Genomic DNA, 25,652 nt, shown 5'->3' with positions numbered 1-25,652 from the left:
GGTCCTTCTACGGGCCGCTGGACATACTGGTGGTAAAGCGCCAACTTGCCACCCTGCTGGGGCTGGATTGGTTCAAACCCTTGGGGATACGCGTGGAGGGGGTGGGGCAAACCTTAACGCCCAGCGGGTTCGGGGAGATTTGCAAAGAGTTCCCCGAAGTATTCGACGGATCCCTGGGAAGCTACAAGGGGCCGGCCATCTCCCTGCCCCTAGACCCCACGGTCAGGCCGATTCGGCTCAAGGCAAGGCGGGTTCCGTTCGCCTTGAAGCCCAAAATAGAGGCCGAACTAGACCGCCTCACAGCCCAGGGAGTCCTGGAGCCAGTGGACTACGCCCCCTGGGAGACCCCCATCGTAACCCCACTAAAGCCAAACGGGGAGGTGCGGATCTGTGCAGACTACAAATGCACGATAAACCGGGCACTGCAGGATAACCCCTACCCAGTGCCGGTGGTGAGCCACGTCTTGGCTGCCCTCGCGGGGTCTAAAATCTTCGGGAAGCTGGATCTGGCCCAGGCCTACCAACAGCTCCCGGTAGACAATAAGACGGCCGAGGCCCAGACGATAGTAACGCACAGGGGGGCCTTCCGGGTGAGGAGGTTACAGTTCGGGGTAAGCGTCGCTCCGGGGATCTTCCAGAGTATAATGGACGCTCTCCTTAAAGGGATCCCCGGAGTCCAGCCGTTCTTCGATGACGTTTTAGTCGCCGCCCCAGACCCCGAAGAATTCGGCAACCGCCTAAGAGAGGTGCTCCGCCGGTTCCAGGCTGCGGGGCTAAAAGTCAAGAGGGAGAAGTGCCTGCTGGGGGTTCCGCGGGTGGAGTTCCTGGGGTTCGCCGTGGACGCAGCGGGAATCCACCCCACGGAAGAAAAGACACGAGCCATCGTGCAAGCTCCGGCCCCCACCTGCAAAGCGGAGCTACAAAGTTTCTTGGGGGTCCTTAACTTTTATCACTCATTCCTCCCCCACAAGGCAGCCCTAGCAGAGCCCCTCCACCGCCTACTGGATAAAAAAGCCCCTTGGGTTTGGGGCAAACGACAAGCCGCCGCGTTTCAGGCGGTCAAGGACGTTCTGGTGTCCAATGCGGTGTTCCACCATTTTGACGAGGGCCTTCCCGTCATCTTGGCTTGCGATGCGTCACCGTATGGGGTGGGAGCAGTCCTGGGGCACCAACTCCCGGACGGGAGGGAGGTGCCTGTGGCGTACTACTCCCGCACACTGACACCGGCAGAGCGCAATTACGCGCAGATAGATAAGGAGGCTCTGGCGATCGTGGCGGGGGTCCGCAAGTTCCATGAGTATCTGTACGGGCGGAGGTTCAACATAGCCACGGACCACAAGCCCCTCTTAGGTCTGCTGGCCCCAGATCGACAAACCCCCCAAATCCTGTCACAGCGCGTGTTGAGGTGGAATCAATTCCTCAACTCCTACACTTACACACTGGTACACCGGGCCGGCAAGGCTATGGGTCACGCAGACGCGCTCAGCCGCTTGCCGCTTCCGGAAATGGGTCCAGACCCCGCCCCCGCACACCAGGTCATGCTGATGGAAAGCCTCCCAGAGCCGCCCCTTCACGCAGCGGAGGTCGCCAAGGCCACCCAGAAACATAAGACACTTGCACGGGTGCTCGACTGGGTGGTGAGGGGGTGGCCAGAGGGGAACATGGGGGAAGATTTCAAACCCTATAAGGTCAGGAGGGAGGAACTAGCGGCCCACAAGGGGTGCCTACTATGGGGAAGTAGGGTGGTGATTCCGCCCCCGCTGCAAAGGCGTGTTCTAGAATCCCTCCATGAGACCCACCCCGGCATAGTTCGTATGAAGGCCCTGGCCAGAAGCTAAGTCTGGTGGCCGGGAATGGACGGGGAAATAGAGAGTTGGGTCCGCAGGTGCCAGACGTGCCAAGAGTCGCGGCCCGAGCCTCCCAGCGCCCCCGCCACTAGGTGGGAGTCCACCAGGAAACCATGGTCGAGACTCCACCTCGACTTCGCGGGGCCATTCCAGGGGCAGATCTTCATGATAATTGTGGACGCCTACACCAAATGGCTCGAGGTCATCCCCGTAGGGTCCACCTCGTCCGCAGCCGCAATCCGAGCATTACGCAGGGTCTTAAGCACACACGGTATCCCGGACACCATAGTCTCGGACAATGGGACCGCTTTCACGTCCGCAGATTTCCAGGCGTTCCTCCAGCGATACCTTATTAGGCACATAAGGTCGGCCCCCTTCCACCCAGCCACCAACGGCCAGGCAGAGCGGATGGTCCGCACCACCAAGGAAGCCCTGGGCCGTATTGTACAGGGAGACTGGGACCACCGATTAGCGGCATTCCTATTCGACAATAGGATCACCCCCAACCCGGTCACAGGGGTTAGCCCGGCCGAGCTCCTCATGGGGCGAAAGCTCATAACTCGGCTGGACAGACTACACCCTGACCGGGCGTCAGACACCCGCGAGAGCCCCGAGGTCCGGGACGCAGTCAGGGGTTTCTTCGCGGGCGACCCGGTTTACGCCCGGAACTACGCAAGGGGGCCCAATTGGGTGGCGGGCCGAGTGCTACGAGTCACCGGGTCCCGCCATTACGACATATCAACTGAGGGGGGCCAGGTACTACGGCGGCACATAGACCAATTGAGGCGCCGCATGCTACCAGAGGAACTGGCAGACACAGAAGAGGCAAGAGCCGGAGAGGAGCTCATCGGGGACCGACCGGAGGACGCGGCCCCATCACCCCTAACGCCGGCCCAGGTAGCACCGGAACCGCCAGAGCCCGAAGGTGCCGAAGAACCAGTCCGGCCGCCACCGTCCGCACCAGGGTCCCCCGCGGCATCAGATGCGGTGGCGGCGCCTCCCCCTCAGGACCTCCCCAGACGGTCCACCCGAGAGCGCCGACCCCCCGCATATCTGCAAGACTATGTTCATTAACCAGGGGGGGAGGGGTGTAGTGTATCAGTAAATAATATGCGACCGGGCGCAGGGGCAACTGGGCCGTCCCAGAAGCCCCAGCGCAGGGCGCGAATCTCCCCGCCTATCAACAGCTGTGGCGGGAAGTTCAACGGGTCAGGATTGGCCTGACCAACCCTGTAGGTTGTACCGGGGATTGTATATAAGTGGGACCTGGCCCGCGTGTTCTCTCTCTTGCAACGTGCTCCTAATAAACCATGTTGCCCTACTCTCGTCTCCGCCTCGAGTACGTTACAGAACTCAAAGTTGAACTTGTTGATCTTTTGACAAAAATCTGTAATCTTTCATTGAAATCTGCCTCCGTTCCTGAGGACTGGAAGGTAGCAAATGTCACCCCCATCTTTAATAAAAAGGGTTCCAGAGGAGATCTGGGAAATTACAGGCCAGTCAGTCTGACTTCAATACCATGAAAGTTGGTAGAAACCATTATCAAGGACAGAATAGTAGGCACATTGATGAACACAAGTTATTGAGGAAGACTCAGCATGGGTTCTGTAAGGGAAGATCTTGCCTCACTAACCTGTTACATTTCTTTGAGGGGGTGAACAAACATGTGGAGAAAGGAGACCCAATAGATGTTGTTTACCTTGACTTCCAGAAAGCTTTTGATAAAGTTCCTCATCAAAGGCTCCTTAGAAAGCTTGAGAGTCATGGAGTAAAAGGACAGGTCCTCTTGTGGATCAAAAACTGGCTGAGTAATAGGAAGCAGAGAGTGAGTATAAATGGGCAGTCTTCGCAGTGGAGGACGGTAAGCAGTGGAGTGCCACAGGGCTCGGTACTGGGTCCCATGCTCTTTAACTTGTTCATAAGTGATTTAGAGTTGGGAGTGAGCAGTGAAGTGGCCAAGTTTGCGGATGACACTAAATTGTTCAGGGTGGTGAGAACCAGAGAGGATTGTGAGGACCTCCAAAGGGATCTGTTGAGGCTGGGTGAGTGGGTGTCAACGTGGCAGATGCGGTTCAATGTGGCCAAGTGCAAAGTAATGTACATTGGGGCCAAGAATCCCAGCTATAAATACAAGTTGATGGGGTGTGAACTGGCAGAGACTGACCAAGAGAAAGATCTTGGGGTCATGGTAGATAATTCACTGAAAATGTCAAAACAGTGTGCGTTTGCAATAAAAAAGGCCAACGCCATGCTGGGAATTATTAGGAAGGGAATTGAAAACAAATCAGCCAGTATCATAATGCCCCTGTATAAATCGATGGTGCGGTCTCATTTGGAGTACTGTGTGCAGTTCTGGTCGCTGCACCTCAAAAAGGATATTATAGCATTGGAGAAAGTCCAGAAAAGGGCAACTAGAATGATTAAAGGGCTGGAACACTTTCCCTTATGAAGAAAGGTTGAAACGCTTGGGACTCTTTAGCTTGGAGAAACGTCGACTGCGGGGTGTCATGATAGAGGTTTACAAGATAATGCATGGGATGGAGAAAGTAGAGAAAGAGGTACTTTTCTCCCTTTCTCACAATACAAGAACTCGTGGGCATTCAATGAAATTGCTGAGCAGACAGGTTAAAACGGATAAAAGGAAGTACTTCTTCACCCAAAGGGTGATTAACATGTGGAATTCACTGCCACAGGAGGTGGTGGCGGCCACAAGCATAGCCACCTTCAAGAGGGGTTTGGATAAAAATATGGATCAGAGGTCCATCAGTGGCTATTAGCCACAGTGTGTTTGCGTGTGTGTGTATAATTTTTTTTGGGCTACTGTGTGACACAGAGTGTTGGACTGGATGGGGCATTGGCCTGATCCAACATGGCTTCTCTTATGTTCTTATACAGGGGCATTATGATATTCAAAAGGCCAGCAAGCCACCCACCACCCAAAATCACATAAGAAGTGGAGAAAGGGTGGCATGGGCTTCTCCAGGGGTTAATGAGGGCTGCTGGGGGTGTGGCAAAGCCCCTGGTGGCCGGCTGTCTGCCCGCTCTCCTCATCCAGGGATTGTTATGCAGCTGCACCTGCTATTCAATGGACAAGGGAGGTGGGGAAGAAGATGGGGAACCCTCAGAAAGGTTCAGGAGCTGTGCTCCTGTGAGTGTCAAGTCTGCTTTATGTTCTATTAGCTTGGCCCTAAACTTTGGTTCAGGAAATGATTCCTGGGTAAAAACCATACTGTGTTCAGATGCTGCTAGCCCCAATTCTCCACTCCCCCCTCCCTGCCTTTTGTTATGTAGCCATGCTTTGCAACTTGAATATGGGAACAAGATTACAGTGCCTTCTCAGAGATAATCGGTGCCAAGGAAGCGCCCAAGGCCAACCGGGCCTGAGAACGATAAAGTAACAGCAATGTGTGAATGTGCCCTGCATAGAGTGCCCCACCCTAAGGAATTCCTTTAATGTGTACCTTAAAAGTTTGCTCTTTGTGTATGCCCCCCAGTCTCTCAATCTTTGCCTACAGTCTAGCAATATGTTACAATAAACTAGAAACTTTTTATCAAGAAGGTCTCGTTATTGAAACATCAGACTTGACAGTGAGTTTCTTATGAATTCAAGGTCTGGATCTGAGATGGAAAGCGAGTGTTTGTTCCAGCCAATGATGATATGTTGCTGGGTGCAAAAGACTTGCTAGCTGGAGTGTTTAGTTACCCACAGAAACCAAGGTGAAAAGTGAACAGCAAGACAAGAGAGCTAAAGTTTCCTGTTTTGATGGAGACTGGTTCCGAAGAGAGAGGCAGGTGTTGCTGTAATAGTCTACAAGGAGAAACCACAGGTCTACACAGCACGAGCACCTTGTCGCTGGTTGAACTGCTAAGAGCATCGAAGGGTTATTGAGTGAAGAACAGAAAAACACGGGAAAGGGAGTCCGCATTTGAGGTGTGTAATGCATTTTTGCCCTGTGACAACCTGTAACCAATCACAGTAAGTTATCGGTAAAATGCAGTATGTATAAAAAGCTGTGAGAAGTTGTATGAGATTGGGGGATTTGCTGGCTCGCTAAGGCAATACCCCGCTTTTATTGCAATTAAAGCTCTCTGTCTCTATTCGAACAATGCCTTTTGGTCGACTGTCTTGGGACTGAGGGAAGGTCGTGTTGGGGACCCGAGACCCATTTCCAACAGGACGGGGCGCTTTGGATGACCTCAAGTTATCTTTATCTGCTATTTTACTTCCTTAAACCCAGTCTGGTAACACAGCAGGTGCTCATGCTGGCTTTCTGACACCCCCCACGTACACCACCACCCCCGCTCATGAATAGGGTTGCCAATCCCCAGGTGGGGGCAGGGGATCTCTGGTTTGGAGCCTCCCTCCACTTCAGGGTCATCAGAAAGCTTGGGGGGGGGAGGGAAATGTCTGCTGGGGACTCCATTATTCCCATGAAGGAAATTGATCCGTGGGTATCTGGGGCTCGGGGGGGGGGCTGTTTTTTGAGGTAGAGGCACCAAATTTGCAGCATAGCATCCAATGCCTCTCCTCAAAACACCCCCCAAGTTTTAAAAAGATTGGACCAGGGAGTCCAACTCTATAAGCCCCCAAAGAAGGTGCCCATATCCTCCATTATTTCCAATGGAGGGAAGGCGTTTAAAAGGTGGGCGGTCCCTTTAAACGTGATGGCCAAAGAACGGGCTCAGGCAACAATTTAGAATGTGCATTCAAAAGCAAACCAGTAGAAAACCATGGAGAATTCATGGTTCTCCAGGGTCTCCAGCTGAGGTTTTTCACGCCTATTTGCCTGGACCCTTTTTAGTTGGAGATGCCGGGGATTGAACCTGGGACCTTCTGCTTACCAAGCAGATGCTCTACCACTGAGCCACAGACCCATTCATGGCTCTCCAGGGTCTCCAGCTGAGGTTTTTCAGGCCTACTTGCCTGGACCCTTTTCAGTTGGAGATGCCGGGGATTGAACCTGGGACCTTCTGCTTACTAAGCAGATGCTCTACCACTGAGCCACAGCCCCATTCATGGCTCTCCAGGGTCTCAAGCTGAGGTTTTCCATGCCTACTTGCCTGGACCCTTTTTAGTTGGAGATGCTGAGGATTGAACCTGTGAGCTTCTGCTTCCCGAGCAGATGCTCTACCACTGAGCCACCGTCCCTCCCCTGGCTGGGGCTGATGGGAGTTGTAGGCAAAAAAACATCTGGAGAAGTGCTGTTGGCCACCCCTGCAATGTAACATTATAAACAATTATAAGTAAATGTTTGTTGCGACCTTGCTCCTGGCTCCACCCCCAAAGTCCCCAAATGTTTCTTGAATTGGACTTGGCAACCCTCCTCATGAAACTTCTAGAAAGCTCTCCCCCCCCTCCCTCTTCCCCCAAAGTCTGGAATCCAAAGAAGCCCCCAGCCCCCCTTCTCCGGCCTTTTCTCTCCCCAAGTGAAAGCCGCCCTCTCTTCAGGTCCCCCCTCCCCACTTCTCACCTCCTCCCTCTCTGCAGGCTGCAAGAGCCTCTGCAAAGCCACCAAGACCGGATCTACACTTTTTTTATGGAGGGGGGGGGGCAAAATTAAAAAAATGATGCCGCCTTTTGGGCCCTTCTATCTTATGGTCCCATAGAATACAATGGACTTCATACTCAATTTGGCGCCCCCCCCCATCAGTGCCCGGAGCAGTGCCCGGTTGAAACGCTTGGGACTCTTTAGCTTGGAGAAACGTCGACTGCGGGGTGACATGATAGAGGTTTACAAGATAATGCATGGGATGGAGAAAGTAGAGAAAGAAGTACTTTTCTCCCTTTCTCACAATACAAGAACTCGTGGGCATTTGATGAAATTGCTGAGCAGAAAGGTTAAAATGGATAAAAGGAAGTACTTCTTCACCCAAAGGGTGATTAACATGTGGAATTCACTGCCACAGGAGGTGGTGGCGGCCACAAGTATGGCCACCTTCAAGAGGGGTTTAGATAAAAATATGGAGCACAGGTCCATCAGTGGCTATTAGCCACAGTGTATGTGTGTATATAAAATTTTTTGCCACTGTGTGACACAGAGTGTTGGACTTGATGGGCCGTTGACCTGATCCAACATGGCTTCTCTTATGTTCTTATGAGCAAGCACCGCCCTCTCCCCCCCCCCCCCTAGATCCGGCCCTGAAAGCCTCCAGATCCCTCATCCCAGGGATCCGGCTGGCCAGGTGGAGGGATCTCTTATCTCTGCAACACTCCCCCCCCCCCGCCTCCAGCATTCCATTTCCTCCAGTTGGTTTTGGGGGGGGGAGGGGGAGTAGATTTAGGTGGGCAGTGGATGGGGGGGGGGGGGACACCTCTGAGACCAGCAAAGTTTTATTCATTTTATTTCTAAACTGGAGATTTGTTACTTTGTTCCTTCTCTTATCTACAAGAGGGCTTGTGAATTGCACTGATCGTTCATGAACTCTGGATCCTCTACCAAGCCAGTGTTGGTGTAGTAGTTAAGTGTGTGGACTCTTATCTGGGAGAATCAGGTTTGATTCCCCACTCCTCCACTTGCAGCTGCTGGAATGGCCTTGGGTCAGCCAGAGCTCTCTTATCTGGGAGAATCGGGTTTGATTCCCCACTCCTCCACTTGCAGCTGCTGGAATGGCCTTGGGTCAGCCAGAGCTCTCTTATCTGGGAGAATCGGGTTTGATTCCCCACTCCTCCACTTGCAGCTGCTGGAATGGCCTTGGGTCAGCCAGAGCTCTCTTATCTGGGAGAACTGGATTTGATTCCCCACTCCTCCACTTGCAGCTGCTGGAATAGCCTTGGGTCAGCTATAGTCTCTTATCTGGGAAAGCAGGTTTGATTCCCTGCTCCTCCACTTGCAGTTGCTGGAATGGCCTTGGGTCAGCCAGAGCTCTCACAGAGTTCTCCTTGAAAGGGCAGCTGCTGTGAGAGTCCTCTCAGCCCCACCCACCTCACAGCGTGTCTGTTGTGTTTGTGGAGGGAAGGTAAAGGAGACTGTGACTGCTCTGAGACTCAGAGTATAAGGTGGAATATAAATCCAATATCATCAATTTTCAGGGAATAAGTTCTCAAAAGTCAAAGCTCTAAGTCAGAGTCATAAAGAACTTTGGTGTAGTGGTTAAGTGTGCAGACTCTTACCTGGGAGAACCGGGTTTCCCCACTCCTCCACTTGCAGCTGCTGGAATGGCCTTGGGTCAGCCATAGCTCTCGCAGGAGTTGTCCTTGAAAAGGCAGCTTCTGCCAGAGTTCTCTCAGCCCTACCCACCTCGCAGGGTGTCTGCTGTGGGGGAGGAAGGGAAGAGATTGTGAGCGGCTCTGAGCCTCTGTCCTTAAAAGGGCAGCTTCTGGGAGAGCTCTCTCAGCCCCACCCACCTCGCTGGGTGTCTGTTGTGGGGGAGGAAGATAAAGGTGATTGTGAGCCACTTTGAGAGTCAGAGTGGAGGGCAGGATATAAATCCAATATCATCAAACCCAATATCATATGGGACAATGCAACGGTCGCCAAGTCCGACTCAAGAAATATCTGGGGACTTTGGGGGTGGAGCCAGGAGACTTTGAGGGTGGAGCCAGGAGCAAGGGCGTAGCAAGCACAACTGAACTCCGAAGGGAGTTCTGGCCTTCACATTTAAAAGGACCGTGCTCTTCTTAGATGCTTTCCCTCCATTTGGAATAATGGATAGGGGCACGTTCTTTGGGGGCTCATAGAATTGAACCCCCTGGTCCAATCTTTTTGAAACTTGGGGGGTATTTTGAGGAGAGGCCCTGGATGCTATGCTGCAAATTTTCGTGCCTCTACCACAAAACCCACGGATCAATTTTCCATTATACCCTATGGGAATCTGTCTCCATATGGAATAATGGAGTGCCCAGCAGACATTCCCCCCCCCCCCCGCTTTCTGATGACCCTGAAGTGGAGGGAGGGCCTCCAAACCGGGGAGTCCCCTGATCCCACCTGGGGATTGGCAACCCTAGACAATGCTAGCATTCCCCTGTCATTCATGAGGAGGGGAACCTTTGAATTTTGACGGAGTGATAAACCTATATATAATTATTTATTACAGTTTGCTTACTTGTATCTATAAAGTGTTGTTTATAGTGTCTATCTTTTCCCCTGCAGCTACATACTTGGTACTTTCTTAGGGCATCTTTTTGCTTGTAGCGCAAGAGACATGGTATAGGGTTGCCAATCCCCAGGTGGGGGCAGGGGATCCCCCAGTTTGGAGGCCCTCCCCCCAGTTCAGGGTCAGGGAGAGAGAGAAATGTCTGTCGGACACTCCATTATTTCTTATGGAGACCAATTAAGGTATAACGGTGAATTGATCTGCAGGTATCTGGGGCTCTGAGGGGGCTGTTTATTGAGGTAGAGGCACCAAATTTGCCGCATACCATCCGGTGCCTTTCTTCAAAACACCCTCCAAGTTTCAAAAAGATTGGACCAGGGGGTCCAATTCTTTAAGCCCCCAAAGAAGATGCCCTATACTACATTATTTCCAAAGGAGGGAAGGCATTTAAAAGGTGTGCAGTCCCTTTAAATGTGATGGCCAGCACTCCCTTTGGAGTTCAATGATGCTTGTCACACCCTTGCTCCTGGCTCCACCCCCAAAGTCTCCTGACCATCACAGTGGTTCCTCAGTGGAACAGTCTTCCTCGGGAGGTGGTGGGCTCTCCTTCCTTGGAGGTTTTTAAACAGAGGCTGGATGGTCATCTGACAGCAATGCTGATCCTATGAATTTAGGGAGAGGTATTTGTGAGTTTCCTGCATTTGCAATGGGTTGGACTAAGAACATAAGAACATAAGAGAAACCATGTTGGATCAGGCCAATGGCCCATCCAGTCCAACACTCTGTGTCACACAGTGGCCGAAAAAAAAAGGAGGTTCACAAGTGGGGCTAGAAGCCCTTCCACTTTGCCCCCCCCCCCAGCACCAAGAATACAGAGCATCACTGCCCCAGACAGTTCCAATAATACGCTGTGGCTAATAGCCACTGATGGACTTCTGCTCCATATTTTTATCCAATCCCCTCTTGAATCTGGCTATGCTTTTAGCCGCCACCACTTCCTGTGGCAGTGAATTCCACAAGTTAATCACCCTTTGGGTGAAGAAGGACTTCCTTTTATCCGTTTTAACCTGTCTGCTCAGCAATTTCATCGAATGCCCACGCGTTTTTGTATGGTGAGAAAGGGAGAAAAGTTCTTCTTTCTCTACTTTCTCCATCCCATACATAAAACTAGATGACCCTGGAGGGCCCTTCCAACTCTATGACTCTATGATTCTATGATCAGAAATGTATACAGTGGTGGATTGGGTCTAAAAACACTGGCCCACCCATAACTATAAGACTATCCTTTTATTTTTATTTTTTTTTAATAAAAAGAATTTTATTGAACAAATGATTTCACTTACAATCAACATTAAAATATATATATCAAACTGAGATATACAGGATTTTGTGGTAAAATATTATCATTCCTAAGGTAAGTCACAACTGGTAACCAAGGTATCACAACTTTTTTCTCAAAACACCGAGGAGAACATTTTGAAGAAGAATACGCCATTTTCGTGAACATGAAACAATCCCACATTGTGTCCTTCCAATTTTTGTCTTTCCATGTCTTTGCTAGTTCAGTTTTTGCTATAGATAAAAGAATAGATATTACCTCTTTTTTCCTGTGTCCAACCCCATAACCTTATAGAAATAACCTATAAGAAATAATTAACATTTTCCAAAAACACATATATGGAAAACAGGTACAATTAAAACTTTTGCGAAATAAATGTGTATATATTTTTAGTAATTACAGTGCGCATATATTGTACCTATTACTTGCAGCCTACAGTAGATAACAACTGTGACTACAGACTGCATTTTCTCCAGGGCAGCTGATCTCTGCCAGCTGGAGATCAGTTGCAAAAGAGGGAGATCCCCAGGCCCCACCTGGAGGCTGGCAACCCTAAATACAATGTCAGTTTTAGCTGCATGATAGTAATAATATTGGGACTTCTATTATATTTTCAAGCTACTAAAAGGTCATTAATATTTTAAACATATTGTCTAACTCTTAAAAGGGCCCCCTTGCCATTGGGCAAGCACACACCCTGGCCAGTCCACCGCTGAACGTGTATAACGAATGGTGTTCTTGCCTGACTCATTGGAGCCTGACGGAGTGAGCTTGGGGACTTGGGAACAAGGGGCGGTAGGATCCAAATCCAGACTGCCCTGCTCCAATCACAGACCCCTGCTGGTTTGAACGGTCCAATAGCATGCTAGCGTGTAGGGGTGTGCGGGGGGGGGCAATTCGTTAAAATTCGGTTTGGGGTTGATGAAAAAAAAATCATTATTCCCTTGGAAAGCCGGATCTCATATTAGGTAAAGGAAAAAAACCTGGGGAAAATCACAATGCTCCCAATTTTTTTTTTTTAGCTCCATTATACTCTATGGGCCATTTTAGTCAAGGGAAAAATCCCATAGAGTACATTCCATGGGTTGAGGGGGAGGGAGTTTGAGTGAGAGGCACCAAATTTGCTGGGTGCCTGCTGGAGTCTCTCTCCAAAAGAACCCCCAAGTTTCAAAAAGATTGGACCAGGGGGTCCAATTGAACATAAGAACATAAGAGAAGCCATGTTGGATCAGGCCAGTGGCCCCTCCAGTCCAACACTCTGTGTCACATAAGAACATAAGAAAAGCCATGTTGGATCAGGCCAGTGGCCCCTCCAGTCCAACACTCTGTGTCACATAAGAACATAAGAAAAGCCATGTTGGATCAGGCCAGTGGCCCCTCCAGTCCAACACTCTGTGTCACATAAGAACATAAGAGAAGCCATGTTGGATCAGGCCAGTGGCCCCTCCAGTCCAACACTCTGTGTCACATAAGAACATAAGAAAAGCCATGTTGGATCAGGCCAGTGGCCCCTCCAGTCCAACACTCTGTGTCACATAAGAACATAAGAGAAGCCATGTTAGATCAGGCCAATGGCCCATCCAGTCCAACACGCTGTGTCACATAAGAACGTAAGAGAAGCCCTGTTGGATCAGGCCAGTGGCCCCTACACATACACACACACATATATACACACACACACATACACACACACATATATACACACACACATATGTACACACACAAACACACATATACACACACATATATATACACACACATATACACACACACACACATATATATATACACACACACATACACACATATATATGTACACACATATACACACATATATACACACACAAACACACATATGTACACACACACATATATACACACACATATATATATACACACACATATATATACACACACATGCACACATATACACACACACATATATACACACAAACACAATATACACACACACATATATACACACACACAAACACACACACATACACACACACATATATATACACACACATATATATACACACACACAAACACACATATACACACACATATATATACACACACATACACACACATATATACACACACACATATACACACACACACACATACTGTAGCTACTAGCCACTGATGGACCTCTGCTCCATATTTTTATCTAACCTCTTTCTATCTGGCTGTGAAAACTCCATTGGTTTCAATTGTGGGGAGAAATGACTAAGGACAAATAGATCCAAGTGGGCAGCCGTGTTGGTCTGAAGCAGTAGAACAAAGCAGGAGTCAAGTGGCTCCTTTAAGGCCAACCGATTTTTATTTAGAACGTAAGCTTTCGTGTGCTCTCTAAGCACACTTCATCATACCTGATCCCCTCGTCTGATGAAGTTTGCTTAGAGAGGACATGAAAGCTTACATTCTGAATAAAAATTGGTTGGTCTTAAAGATGGACTTGACTCCTGCTTTGTTCTAAGGTCAAATAAGAGAATCTCTTACCTAAAAAGTGTTTTTTCAGCCAGCAGGAGAACCAGTGCAAGTGCCCAGCAGAGGCAATCCTACTATGGCATTGCCAAAAAACAACAACAAAAAACCCCCAACAGGACAAAGATCAAATTGGGTAGGAGGGATTTCCTGGGGAACCATTGTTGCCAATCTCCAGGTGAGGGCTGGAGTGCTCTCCAGGTAGCAGAGATCAGTTCCTCTGAAGGAAACAGCTGCTTAAATTAGGGTTGCCCGCCTCCAGGTGGGGCCTGGAGATCTCCTGCTTTTAAGATCTTATCTGGCCTACTTATTGGGGAAGTGCTAAAGCTCTACACCAACAATGTTACTCAAAGGATTTCCTGTATCGGACCCTAATTATTTTTAAAAGCCTAATAATACCCTTAACTAAGTTGAAAAAACCCAGCAGCACCCACTGAGCAACACTCAGGGTAATGCAAAAAGCAGACAGCAGTCAGTCAGGTCCAGCACAGAGCAGCTGCTGAAATAGCCAGCTACACAGTCTCAGGCGGCAGCAGACCCTGGTCTTGCCCCTGAAAAGCAGCATTCTGGAAAACAAAACTTTAAAAACCTCTTCTAGCAGCATCCCCTGCGACTGGCCTCCCCCTGAAAAAGCAGCCTTGTAGGACTGAGAGACTTACAATAACGTCTGTTAACACAACTGGTGCAGTGCAGTAGAATAAATCTGCACAAAAACACAATAATCGCCCAGTACACAGCTAGACCTAGGACTCAGAAACAGTCCAAGTCCAATTTTAAAAAACTGTGAAACAACTGCTGTTATCTAGACTAACTTCAGGCCTCGGTCAAGCAATCCAACCACATGGACAAGCTCTGTGAAGGCAGACGGGAAGACCTTCACACACAAGCTGGGCAGGCAGCCCACACAGCAAAAAAACAGAAAACCAGGAGCACTGCCGTCTCAGACCTTTTAAGAAATTCCAAGGCAGGCACAAAATGCAAAAAAAACCCCCAAAAATAAAAATGCAAAAATCTCAACAGTATCAATAAGAAGGCAGACAGCCACAGGTTACTCCACCAGCACAGCACCAGCCAAAGGAGGCCAGGGCAGGCCCCACGCAGAGAAAGTGCAACAGAAGAAGAAGATGATGATATTGGATTTCTATCCCGCCCTCCACTCCGAAGAGTCTCAGAGCGGCTCACAATCTCCTTTCCCTTCCTCCCCCACACCACAACAGACACCCTGTGAGGTAGATGAAGATATTGGATTTCTATCCCGCCCTCCACTCCGAAGAGTCTCAGAGCGGCTAACAATCTCCTTTCCCTTCCTCCCCCACAACAGACACCCTGTGAGGTAGATGAAGATATTGGATTTCTATCCCGCCCTCCACTCCGAAGAGTCTCAGAGCGGCTAACAATCTCCTTTCCCTTCCTCCCCCACAACAGACACCCTGTGAGGTAGATGAAGATATTGGATTTATATCCCGCCCTCCACTCCGAAGAGTCTCAGAGCGGCTCACAATCTCCTTTCCCTTCCTCCCCCACAACAGACACCCTGTGAGGTAGATGAAGATATTGGATTTATATCCCGCCCTCCACTCCGAAGAGTCTCAGAGCGGCTCACAATCTCCTTTACCTTCCTCCCCCACAACAGACACCCTGTGAGGTAGATGAAGATATTGGATTTATATCCCGCCCTCCACTCCGAAGAGTCTCAGAGCGGCTCACAATCTCCTTTCCCTTCCTCCGCCTCAACAGACACCCTGTGAGGTAGATGAAGATATTGGATTTATATCCCGCCCTCCACTCCGAAGAGTCTCAGAGCGGCTCACAATCTCCTTTCCCTTCCTCCCCCACAACAGACACCCTGTGAGGTAGATGAAGATATTGGATTTCTATCCCGCCCTCCACTCCGAAGAGTCTCAGAGCGGCTAACAATCTCCTTTCCCTTCCTCCCCCACAACAGACACCCTGTGAGGTAGATGAAGATATTGGATTTATATCCCGCCCTCCACTCCGAAGAGTCTCAGAGCGGCTCACAATCTCCTTTCCCTTCCTCCCCCACAACAGACACCCTGTGAGGTAGATGAAGATATTGGATTTATATCCCGCCCTCCACTCCGAAGAGTCTCAGAGCGGCTCACAATCTCCTTTACCTTCCTCCCCCACAACAGACACCCTGTGAGGTAGATGAAGATATTGGATTTATATCCCGCCCTCCACTCCGAAGAGTCTCAGAGCGGCTCACAATCTCCTTTCCCTTCCTCCGCCTCAACAGACACCCTGTGAGGTAGATGAAGATATTGGATTTATATCCCGCCCTCCACTCCGAAGAGTCTCAGAGCGGCTCACAATCTCCTTTCCCTTCCTCCCCCACAACAGACACCCTGTGAGGTAGATGAAGATATTGGATTTCTATCCCGCCCTCCACTCCGAAGAGTCTCAGAGCGGCTAACAATCTCCTTTCCCTTCCTCCCCCACAACAGACACCCTGTGAGGTAGATGAAGATATTGGATTTCTATCCCGCCCTCCACTCCGAAGAGTCTCAGAGCGGCTCACAATCTCCTTTCCCTTCCTCTGCCTCAACAGACACCCTGTGAGGTAGATGAAGATATTGGATTTCTATCCCGCCCTCCACTCCGAAGAGTCTCAGAGCGGCTCACAATCTCCTTTCCCTTCCTCTGCCTCAACAGACACCCTGTGAGGTAGATGAAGATATTGGATTTCTATCCCGCCCTCCACTCCGAAGAGTCTCAGAGCGGCTCACAATCTCCTTTCCCTTCCTCCCCCACAACAGACACCCTGTGAGGTAGATGAAGATATTGGATTTCTATCCCGCCCTCCACTCCGAAGAGTCTCAGAGCGGCTAACAATCTCCTTTCCCTTCCTCCCCCACAACAGACACCCTGTGAGGTAGATGAAGATATTGGATTTATATCCCGCCCTCCACTCCGAAGAGTCTCAGAGCGGCTCACAATCTCCTTTCCCTTCCTCCCCCACAACAGACACCCTGTGAGGTAGATGAAGATATTGGATTTATATCCCGCCCTCCACTCCAAAGAGTCTCAGAGCGGCTCACAATCTCCTTTCCCTTCCTCCCCCACAACAGACACCCTGTGAGATAGATGAAGATATTGGATTTATATCCCGCCCTCCACTCCAAAGAGTCTCAGAGCGGCTCACAATCTCCTTTCCCTTCCTCCCCCACAACAGACACCCTGTGAGGTAGATGAAGATATTGGATTTATATCCCGCCCTCCACTCCGAAGAGTCTCAGAGCGGCTCACAATCTCCTTTACCTTCCTCCCCCCACAACAGACACCCTGTGAGGTAGATGAAGATATTGGATTTATATCCCGCCCTCCACTCCAAAGAGTCTCAGAGTGGCTCACAATCTCCTTTCCCTTCCTCCCCCACAACAGACACCCTGTGAGGTAGATGAAGATATTGGATTTATATCCCGCCCTCCACTCCGAAGAGTCTCAGAGCGGCTCACAATCTCCTTTACCTTCCTCCCCCCACAACAGACACCCTGTGAGGTAGATGAAGATATTGGATTTATATCCCGCCCTCCACTCCGAAGAGTCTCAGAGCGGCTCACAATCTCCTTTACCTTCCTCCCCCACAACAGACACCCTGTGAGGTAGATGAAGATATTGGATTTCTATCCCGCCCTCCACTCCGAAGAGTCTCAGAGCGGCTCGCAATCTCCTTTCCCTTCCTCCCCCACAACAGACACCCTGTGAGGTAGATGAAGGTATTGGATTTACATCCCGCCCTCCACTCCGAAGAGTCTCAGAGCGGCTCACAATCTCCTTTCCCTTCCTCCCCCCACAACAGACACCCTGTGAGGTAGATGAAGATATTGGATTTATATCCCGCCCTCCACTCCGAAGAGTCTCAGAGCGGCTCACAATCTCCTTTACCTTCCCCCCCCCACAACAGACACCCTGTGAGGTAGATGAAGATATTGGATTTATATCCCGCCCTCCACTCCGAAGAGTCTCAGAGCGGCTAACAATCTCCTTTCCCTTCCTCCCCCACAACAGACACCCTGTTAGGTAGATGAAGATATTGGATTTATATCTCGCCCTCCACTCCGAAGAGTCTCAGAGCGGCTCACAATCTCCTTTCCCTTCCTCCCCCCACAACAGACACCCTGTGAGGTAGATGAAGATATTGGATTTATATCCCGCCCTCCACTCCGAAGAGTCTCAGAGCGGCTCACAATCTCCTTTACCTTCCCCCCCCCCCACAACAGACACCCTGTGAGGTAGATGAAGATATTGGATTTATATCCCGTCCTCCACTCCGAAGAGTCTCAGAGCGGCTCACAATCTCCTTTACCTTCCTCCCCCACAACAGACACCCTGTGAGGTAGATGAAGATATTGGATTTATATCCTGCCCTCCACTCCGAAGAGTCTCAGAGTGGCTCACAACCTCCTTTCCCTTCCTCCCCCACAACAGACACCCTGTGAGGTAGATGAAGATATTGGATTTATATCCTGCCCTCCACTCCGAAGAGTCTCAGAGCGGCTCACAATCTCCTTTACCTTCCTCCCCCACAACAGACACCCTGTGAGGTAGATGAAGATATTGAATTTATATCCTACCCTCCACTCCAAAGAGTCTCAGAGCGGCTCACAATCTCCTTTCCCTTCCTCCCCCCACAACAGACACCCTGTGAGGTAGATGAAGATATTGGATTTATATCCCGCCCTCCACTCCGAAGAGTCTCAAAGCGGCTCACAATCTCCTTTCCCTTCCTCCCCCACACCACAACAGACACCCTGTGAGGTAGATGAAGATATTGGATTTATATCCCGCCATCCACTCTGAAGAGTCTCAGAGCAGCTCACAATCTCCTTTACCTTCCTCCCCCACAACAGACACCCTGTGAGGTAGATGAAAATATTGGATTTATATCCCGCCCTCCACTCCGAAGAGTCTCAGAGTGGCTCACAATCTCCTTTACCTCCCCCCCCCACAACAGACACCCTGTGAGGTAGATGAAGATATTGTATTTATATCCCGCCCTCCACTCCAAAGAGTCTCAGAGCAGCTCACAATCTCCTTTACCTCCTCCCCCCACAACAGACACCCTGTGAGGTAGATGAAGATATTGGATTTATATCCCGCCCTCCACTCTGAAGAGTCTCAGAGCGGCTCACAATCTCCTTTACCTTCCTCCCCCACAACAGACACCCTGTGAGGTGACTGGGGCTGAGAGAGCTCTCCCAGAAGCTGCCGTTTCAAGGACAACCTCTGCCAGAGCTCTGGCTGACCCAAGGCCATGCGAGCGGGTGCAAGTGGAGGAGTGGGGAATCAAACCCGGTTCTCCCAGATAAGAGTCTGCACACTTAACCACGACGCCAAACAGAGAGGCTTTCGAACCTGTTTAAAGAAACTGCAGATCCTAAACTACCACAGACCAGGCAGAGACAGATTACATATGATTTAACTTCAGATAATAACAACAGTGGAAATGATTTAACTTCAGATCAGAGAATATAATATGACATAAGCAACAAACAGCACAAATGACTATCAAGCCCCCAGGCCCCCCAACAAAGCAATTAAACTTTTTTTTTTAAATGCCTAGGCAAGGGCATCCTGCCCCCCCCCCACCCAAAGTAGACCCTCCGCCCCTTAACAGCCCCCCCTTTAATCCAGTAGGCAATTTTTTAAAAAGAAAACTAAGATAAAAATATATTTAAACTTTTTCAAGCAATCCAGGAGATCTCTTCTTCCTCCAGCTAGGGACAGGAAGGAGCAGGAAATGTCCAAGGTATTCAGCAGCAGACAGACAATGGTCAGTCAGATCCGGCACAGCAAACCAGCATGGAATCTGACTCAGATTGCTTTTATGCTCTGTGGCAATGCACAGATTTTCAACGTGTGAAAAATCCAGTGACTGACATGAATGTCTGTTGCCCCATTCTGTTGCCCAACCAGCTACAGCAGCCTTACAAAGGAAAGCAAATTTAGCTATACTGTGTAATTAAGGAAACACAAAGAAGGTTAGGCATGATACATTACATACTAGCCTTGTTTCTAGCTATTGCTTTATTCCAGAAGTCCATTCCTTTCCTATCCATTCCTGAGTCTGTGTGAAATTATAAATATTAACCAATCTAGGGCATTTATTCTTATTTGCAGCCAAATAATAAGCTTGTTGAAACAATCTTGCAAATGCAATTCCTTCCCCCCCCCACCCCCGCACCATTGTCCTGATTGAGTTAAGTTGGTTTTGCTACACTGATAAAACAGTTGTTAACTTGATGGCTGAGTGAAGACTGGTCTTGAGGGATGAGGAACGCATTCAGAGTACATTCAGAGCTCTTAATGGATTCTAATTGTAGACACAAAAGATTCCCCTGTATGAAAGGAAGATTGTAATGTTCTCTCCTTCCCCCTGCCATCCTCCTGTTTCCCGGGGGGGGGGGGGGGGGAGCCGAACTTTTTAGGCTTTTCCCCAGATTTCTCTATGTAGAGTATCGGACTCCACACACGCGCCGCGCGTCCTCGGGCGACCAGGCACAGCGCGGGGAAAGTCACGGCCAATCAATGTCAAGCGCGGGAAGTTTAACTGGCCAGGATTGGGCTGGCCAGCGGGGGGGTTGTTCCGGGGTGTTTGTATATATTGGCGGACCCGGCCGCGTGTTCCCCAGTTCCGTAATGTACTAGCGAATAAAGCCTGAAGTCTTCACCACGTCTCGTCTCCCAGTACATTACACTGGCGACGAAGGTGGGATCGAGCTAGGTCCGGCCGCCCGAGGGGAACCAGACCTGGCCGGAGACGAGGAAGGCGGAGACCGCAGGATCGCACAGCCCGCCGCCGCCATGGCGAACCCAAGTGTAACGACGGGCCATCTTGCGGAATTCAACCCGGAGCACCCCGAGAGATGGGAGACCTACACAGAAAGGGTCGAATGCTACCTGCGTGCGAACCTGATCGAAGATGACGACAGGAAGAGAGACGTCCTGCTGAGCGTCTGTGGAGAAGAAACCTTCGAGATCGCACGGGGTCTCTCCGCTCCGGCGAAGCTGACTGAGAGGACCTACGGGGAGGTCGTGAGACTCCTCACGGGCCACTTTTCGCCCCAACCGTCCATCGTCGCCCGCCGATTCCTCTTCCACAAGAGGGACCAGAAGTCGGGGGAGACAGCGGCGGTCTACCTGGCGGCCCTTCGGCAGATCGCCGGGAACTGCAGTTTCGACAAGAGGGACGAAGCCCTGAGGGACCGTTTCGTCTGGGGCCTCCGAGACGAGCGACTGCAGCAGAAGCTCTTCGCAAAGGAGGAGCTCACCCTACAACAAGCCTTCAACGAGGCGACGGCGTTCGAGAGGGCCACCAAGGCGTATGGCCAGCCGCGGGGAGAGGCAGTACACCAAGAAGAAATGGGACCAGAGGACCGAGCAGAGGAAGAAGCGTTCCAGCTCCGACGGCCACAGAGGACAGAAACTCGGGCCCCCGCGAGACAACGAGCGACGGAGAGGGCCCCCACCAACCCCAGCTCCAAGTGCGCCAGCTGCGGCGACCCTCACGAAAGGAGGGACTGCCCGTACCGAAACCTGGACTGCAGAAGCTGTGGGAAGATGGGCCACATCGCCCGGGCTTGCCGGGCCAAGAGCAGCCGTCGACCACCGTCAGCGCATCACGATTCCATGGACACCCACACGACGGCATCCACCAGCTTGCAGGTACTGAACTTGCCCCTCGCAGCCCCGGACAAGGTCAAAATGTCTGTCCGGATCGAGGGCGCCCCCTGCGTCATGGAAGTAGACTCGGGTTCCTCGATCTCCATAATTTCAGAGGAGACCCTTACGAGACTATGCCCCCGCCGCCGCCTCCAAACGAGGCCAGCGGATTTCGTACTGAGGGACTTCCAGAAAAACCCGGTTCACGTCGTGGGGTGGGCCCAGGTGCATGTGGAGAGGGGAAGCTTTAAGGGGCCCCTAGACATACTGGTGGTCAAGCGCCAACTGACCACCCTTCTGGGGTTAGCTTGGTTCCAACCACTGGGGATCAAGCTGGTGGGGGTGGAGCACGTGCAGGCCAGCAACTTCGAAGGGGTCTGCCAGGAGTTCCCCGAGGTTTTCGATGGGTCCCTGGGAAGCTACAAGGGGCCGCCCATCACCCTACCGATTGACCCCATGGTCCGGCCCATACGGCTCAAAGCGAGGCGCGTCCCGTTTGCCCTAAAGCCGAAAATTGAGGCAGAACTGGATCGCCTCACGGCCCAGGGAGTCTTGGAGCCTGTAACTTATGCGGCTTGGGAGACCCCCATTGTAACGCCAGTGAAACCGAACGGGGACGTAAGGATCTGCGCTGACTACAAGTGCACGATCAACAAAGCGCTCCAGGATAACCCGTATCCAGTCCCCGTAGTCAGCCATGTACTATCGACACTCGCAGGGGCACGGGTTTTTGGCAAGCTGGACTTAGCACAGGCATACCAGCAACTGCCAGTCGACGCTAAGACAGCAGAGGCGCAGACGATCGTGACCCACAGGGGGGCGTTTAGAGTTAAACGATTGCAGTTCGGGGTGAGCGTGGCTCCGGGAATTTTCCAAAGCATAATGGACTCTCTCCTTAAAGGAATTCCCGGAGTGCAACCCTTCTTCGATGATGTTTTAATCGCCGCCCCGAACGAAGAAGAGTTCAAAGGCCGCCTGCGAGAGGTCCTCCGGAGGTTCCAAGCGGCGGGGTTGAAAGTGAAGAAGGAAAAATGTCTGTTGGGGGTTCCGCGGGTGGAGTTCCTGGGATTCGCCGTGGACGCGGCTGGAATTCACCCGACTAAGGACAAGACTAGGGCCATTGTGCAGGCCCCCGCTCCCAAAAGCAAAGCGGAGCTACAAAGTTTTTTGGGTTTGCTGAATTTTTATCACTCGTTCCTGCCCCACAAGGCCGTCGTGGCGGAACCGTTACACCGTTTGCTTGATAAACAAGCCCCGTGGGTCTGGGGGAAGCGCCAAGCCGCGGCGTTCCAGGCAGTCAAGGACCTATTGGTCTCGAACGCGGTTTTGCACCACTATGATGAAACCCTGCCACTGATCTTGGCTTGCGACGCCTCCCCCTACGGGGTGGGAGCGGTCTTGGGGCACCAACTCCCGGACGGGAGGGAAGTGCCAGTAGCATACTATTCACGGACCCTATCCCCAGCGGAGCGGAACTACGCTCAAATCGATAAGGAGGCCCTGGCGATCGTGGCGGGGGTGCACAAGTTCAACGACTACCTCTACGGTAGGCGTTTCACCATCGCCACTGACCACAAGCCACTCCTGGGCCTCCTAGCTCCAGACCGTCAGACCCCCCAAATCCTATCCCAGAGGGTCCTGAGGTGGAACCAGTTCCTGAACTCCTACACGTATGAACTGGTACACCGCCCGGGCAAAGCCATGGGACACGCCGATGCCCTCAGCCGCCTGCCGCTCCCCATAACAGAACCCGATCCCGCCCCCGCACACGGGGTAATGCTCATTGAATCTCTCCCTGAGCGCCCACTGCACGCGGCAGAGGTGGCCCGGGCGACAGGGAGGGACCGCATCCTGGCACGGGTCAGGGACTGGGTGGGGAGGGGGTGGCCGGCAGGCAAAGTGGAAGAAGTGTTCAGACCGTTCGCGTCCAGGAAGGACGAGCTTTCGACACACAAGGGGTGCGTGCTTTGGGGCAGCCGGGTGGTGGTTCCCCCCCCCTTGCGCAAACAGGTACTGGAAGACCTCCACGAGACCCACCCGGGCATCGTGAGGATGAAAGCCCTGGCCCGTAGTTATGTGTGGTGGCCGGGCATGGATGAGGAAATTGAAGGGTGGGTGAGGAGGTGCCAACCCTGCCAAGAATCCCGGCCCGATCCCCCGTCAGCCCCGGTCCACAGATGGGAGTCTAACAGGCGGCCATGGTCCCGCCTCCACTTAGATTTTGCCGGCCCGTATCAGGGCCAGATCTTTTTTATACTTGTGGATGCCTACACAAAATGGTTAGAGGTGATTCCGGTAGCCTCAACCTCCACGGCGGCAGCCGTCCGAGCACTCAGGAAGGTCCTATGCACGCACGGGATCCCAGACACCCTGGTGACGGATAACGGAACGGCCTTCACCTCCCGGGAATTCCGGGAGTTCACGGAGAGGTACCTCATACGACACATAAGGTCCGCACCATTCCATCCGGCAACCAACGGCCAGGCGGAGCGGATGGTGCGGACCACCAAGGAAGCACTGGGGAGAATAGTACAGGGGGATTGGGACCACCGCCTCTCAGCCTTCCTGTTCCACAACAGGATCACCCCAAACCCTATAACGGGATCCAGCCCCGCGGAACTGCTCATGGGGAGGAAACTGACAACCCGTCTAGACAGGCTGCACCCAGACCGGGCCCCCGAGGTCCGCGGGTCCCCAGAGGTCCGGGAGGCAGTGCGGGGGTTCTTTCCGGGTGACCCTGTATACGCGAAGAACTTCGCAAGCGGCCCCGATTGGGTCGCGGGGAGAGTCCTCAGGGTGACAGGTTCCAGGTCATACGAGGTGACCACCGAGGGGGGCCAGGTACTAAGACGGCACATAGATCAGCTGCGCCGCCGCACCCTACCCGAAGAAATGGAGGAGGCAGGGAATAGGGAACAGCTAGCAACAGAAGCGCCGGGGGGGGCCCCGCCAATACAGGAACTACCTACTTATGACGCCCCCAGAGACACCGAATCAGAGCCGGAGCCAGAAGCAGACCCCAGCGTCCCACAACCAAGAGCGGCATCGCCCACACCAGAACCAGACCCAGCTCCACGAGCGACCCCGAGGAGATCGACACGGGAACGGAGAGCACCAGCATACCTCCGGGACTATGTGGTCTGAACTAGGGGGGGAGGAGTGTAGAGTATCGGACTCCACACACGCGCCGCGCGTCCTCGGGCGACCAGGCACAGCGCGGGGAAAGTCACGGCCAATCAATGTCAAGCGCGGGAAGTTTAACTGGCCAGGATTGGGCTGGCCAGCGGGGGGGTTGTTCCGGGGTGTTTGTATATATTGGCGGACCCGGCCGCGTGTTCCCCAGTTCCGTAATGTACTAGCGAATAAAGCCTGAAGTCTTCACCACGTCTCGTCTCCCAGTACATTACACTCTAATTCGGTTGCTGAATCAGATCAGAGAATTTGATTCATAAGAACATAAGAGAAGCCATGTTGGATCAGGCCAAAGGCCCATCCAGTCCAACACTCTGTGTCACACAGTGGCCAATATATATATATACACACACGTACACTGTGGCTAATAGCCACTGATGGACCTCTGCTCCATATTTTTATCCAATCCCCTCTTAAAGCTGGCTATGCTTGTAGCCGCCGCCACTTCCTGTGGCAGTGAATTCCACATGTTAATCACCTTTTGGGTGAAGAAGGACTTCCTTTTATCCGTTTTAACCTGACTGCTCAGCAATTTCATCGAATGCCCACGAGTTCTTGTATTGTGAGAAAGGGAGAAAAGTACTTCTTTCTCTACTTTCTCCATCCCATGCATTATCTTGTAAACCTCTCTCATGTCACCCCGCAGTCGACGTTTCTCCAAGCTAAAGAGCCCCAAGCATTTTAACCTTTCTTCATAGGGAAAGTATTCCAACCTTTTAATCATTCTAGTTGCCCTTTTCTGGACTTTTCCCAATACTATAATATCCTTCTTGAGGTGCGGTGACCAGAATTGTACACAGCATTCCAAATGAGACCACACCACGAGATTCGTCTTTTTATAAGCCTAAAAATGCCGAAAAGGGCATATTTCGGCTTTTTCCCAAACTAATGTTTACCGAATGCGCACCTCTATAGCGCAGGACCCTTGAGTGTATATATAGTTGGTCCCATAGGCCCAGTCTTCAGTCTTAGAGTGCAGCCCTATATTATGCTGTGCGGAATAAAAAGACTACCCCCTCACCTCTTCCTGGCATTGAACCCACTATATTATATGTCTGATCTTATTT

At 51.5% G+C, this 25,652-nt stretch overlaps 1 protein-coding gene and 1 non-coding gene across 2 annotated transcripts in view; one reads left to right on the top strand and one right to left on the bottom strand.

Moving 5' to 3' along the window:
* The window catches only part of LOC132590833 (erythroblast NAD(P)(+)--arginine ADP-ribosyltransferase-like), a 31,094-nt gene extending 11,414 nt beyond the window's left edge, over positions 1–19,680 (top strand). The window contains exon 2 of the mRNA XM_060263765.1: positions 19,580–19,680. Within this exon, the coding sequence (XP_060119748.1) occupies positions 19,580–19,680 (101 nt within the window). The remainder of the gene's footprint in view (positions 1–19,579) is intronic.
* TRNAT-AGU (transfer RNA threonine (anticodon AGU)) lies at positions 6,788–6,859 on the bottom strand. Its single transcript has one exon. It is a non-coding gene; the product is annotated as a tRNA-Thr (tRNA).
* Positions 19,681–25,652: the final 5,972 nt, after the last annotated feature.

This window comes from Heteronotia binoei, unplaced genomic scaffold (assembly GCF_032191835.1).
Source record: "Heteronotia binoei isolate CCM8104 ecotype False Entrance Well unplaced genomic scaffold, APGP_CSIRO_Hbin_v1 ptg000860l, whole genome shotgun sequence".
Lineage (NCBI taxonomy): Eukaryota > Metazoa > Chordata > Lepidosauria > Squamata > Gekkonidae > Heteronotia > Heteronotia binoei.
The sequence above is the reverse complement of the archived record's forward strand: the minus strand, read 5'-3'. Positions and strand labels throughout refer to the sequence as shown.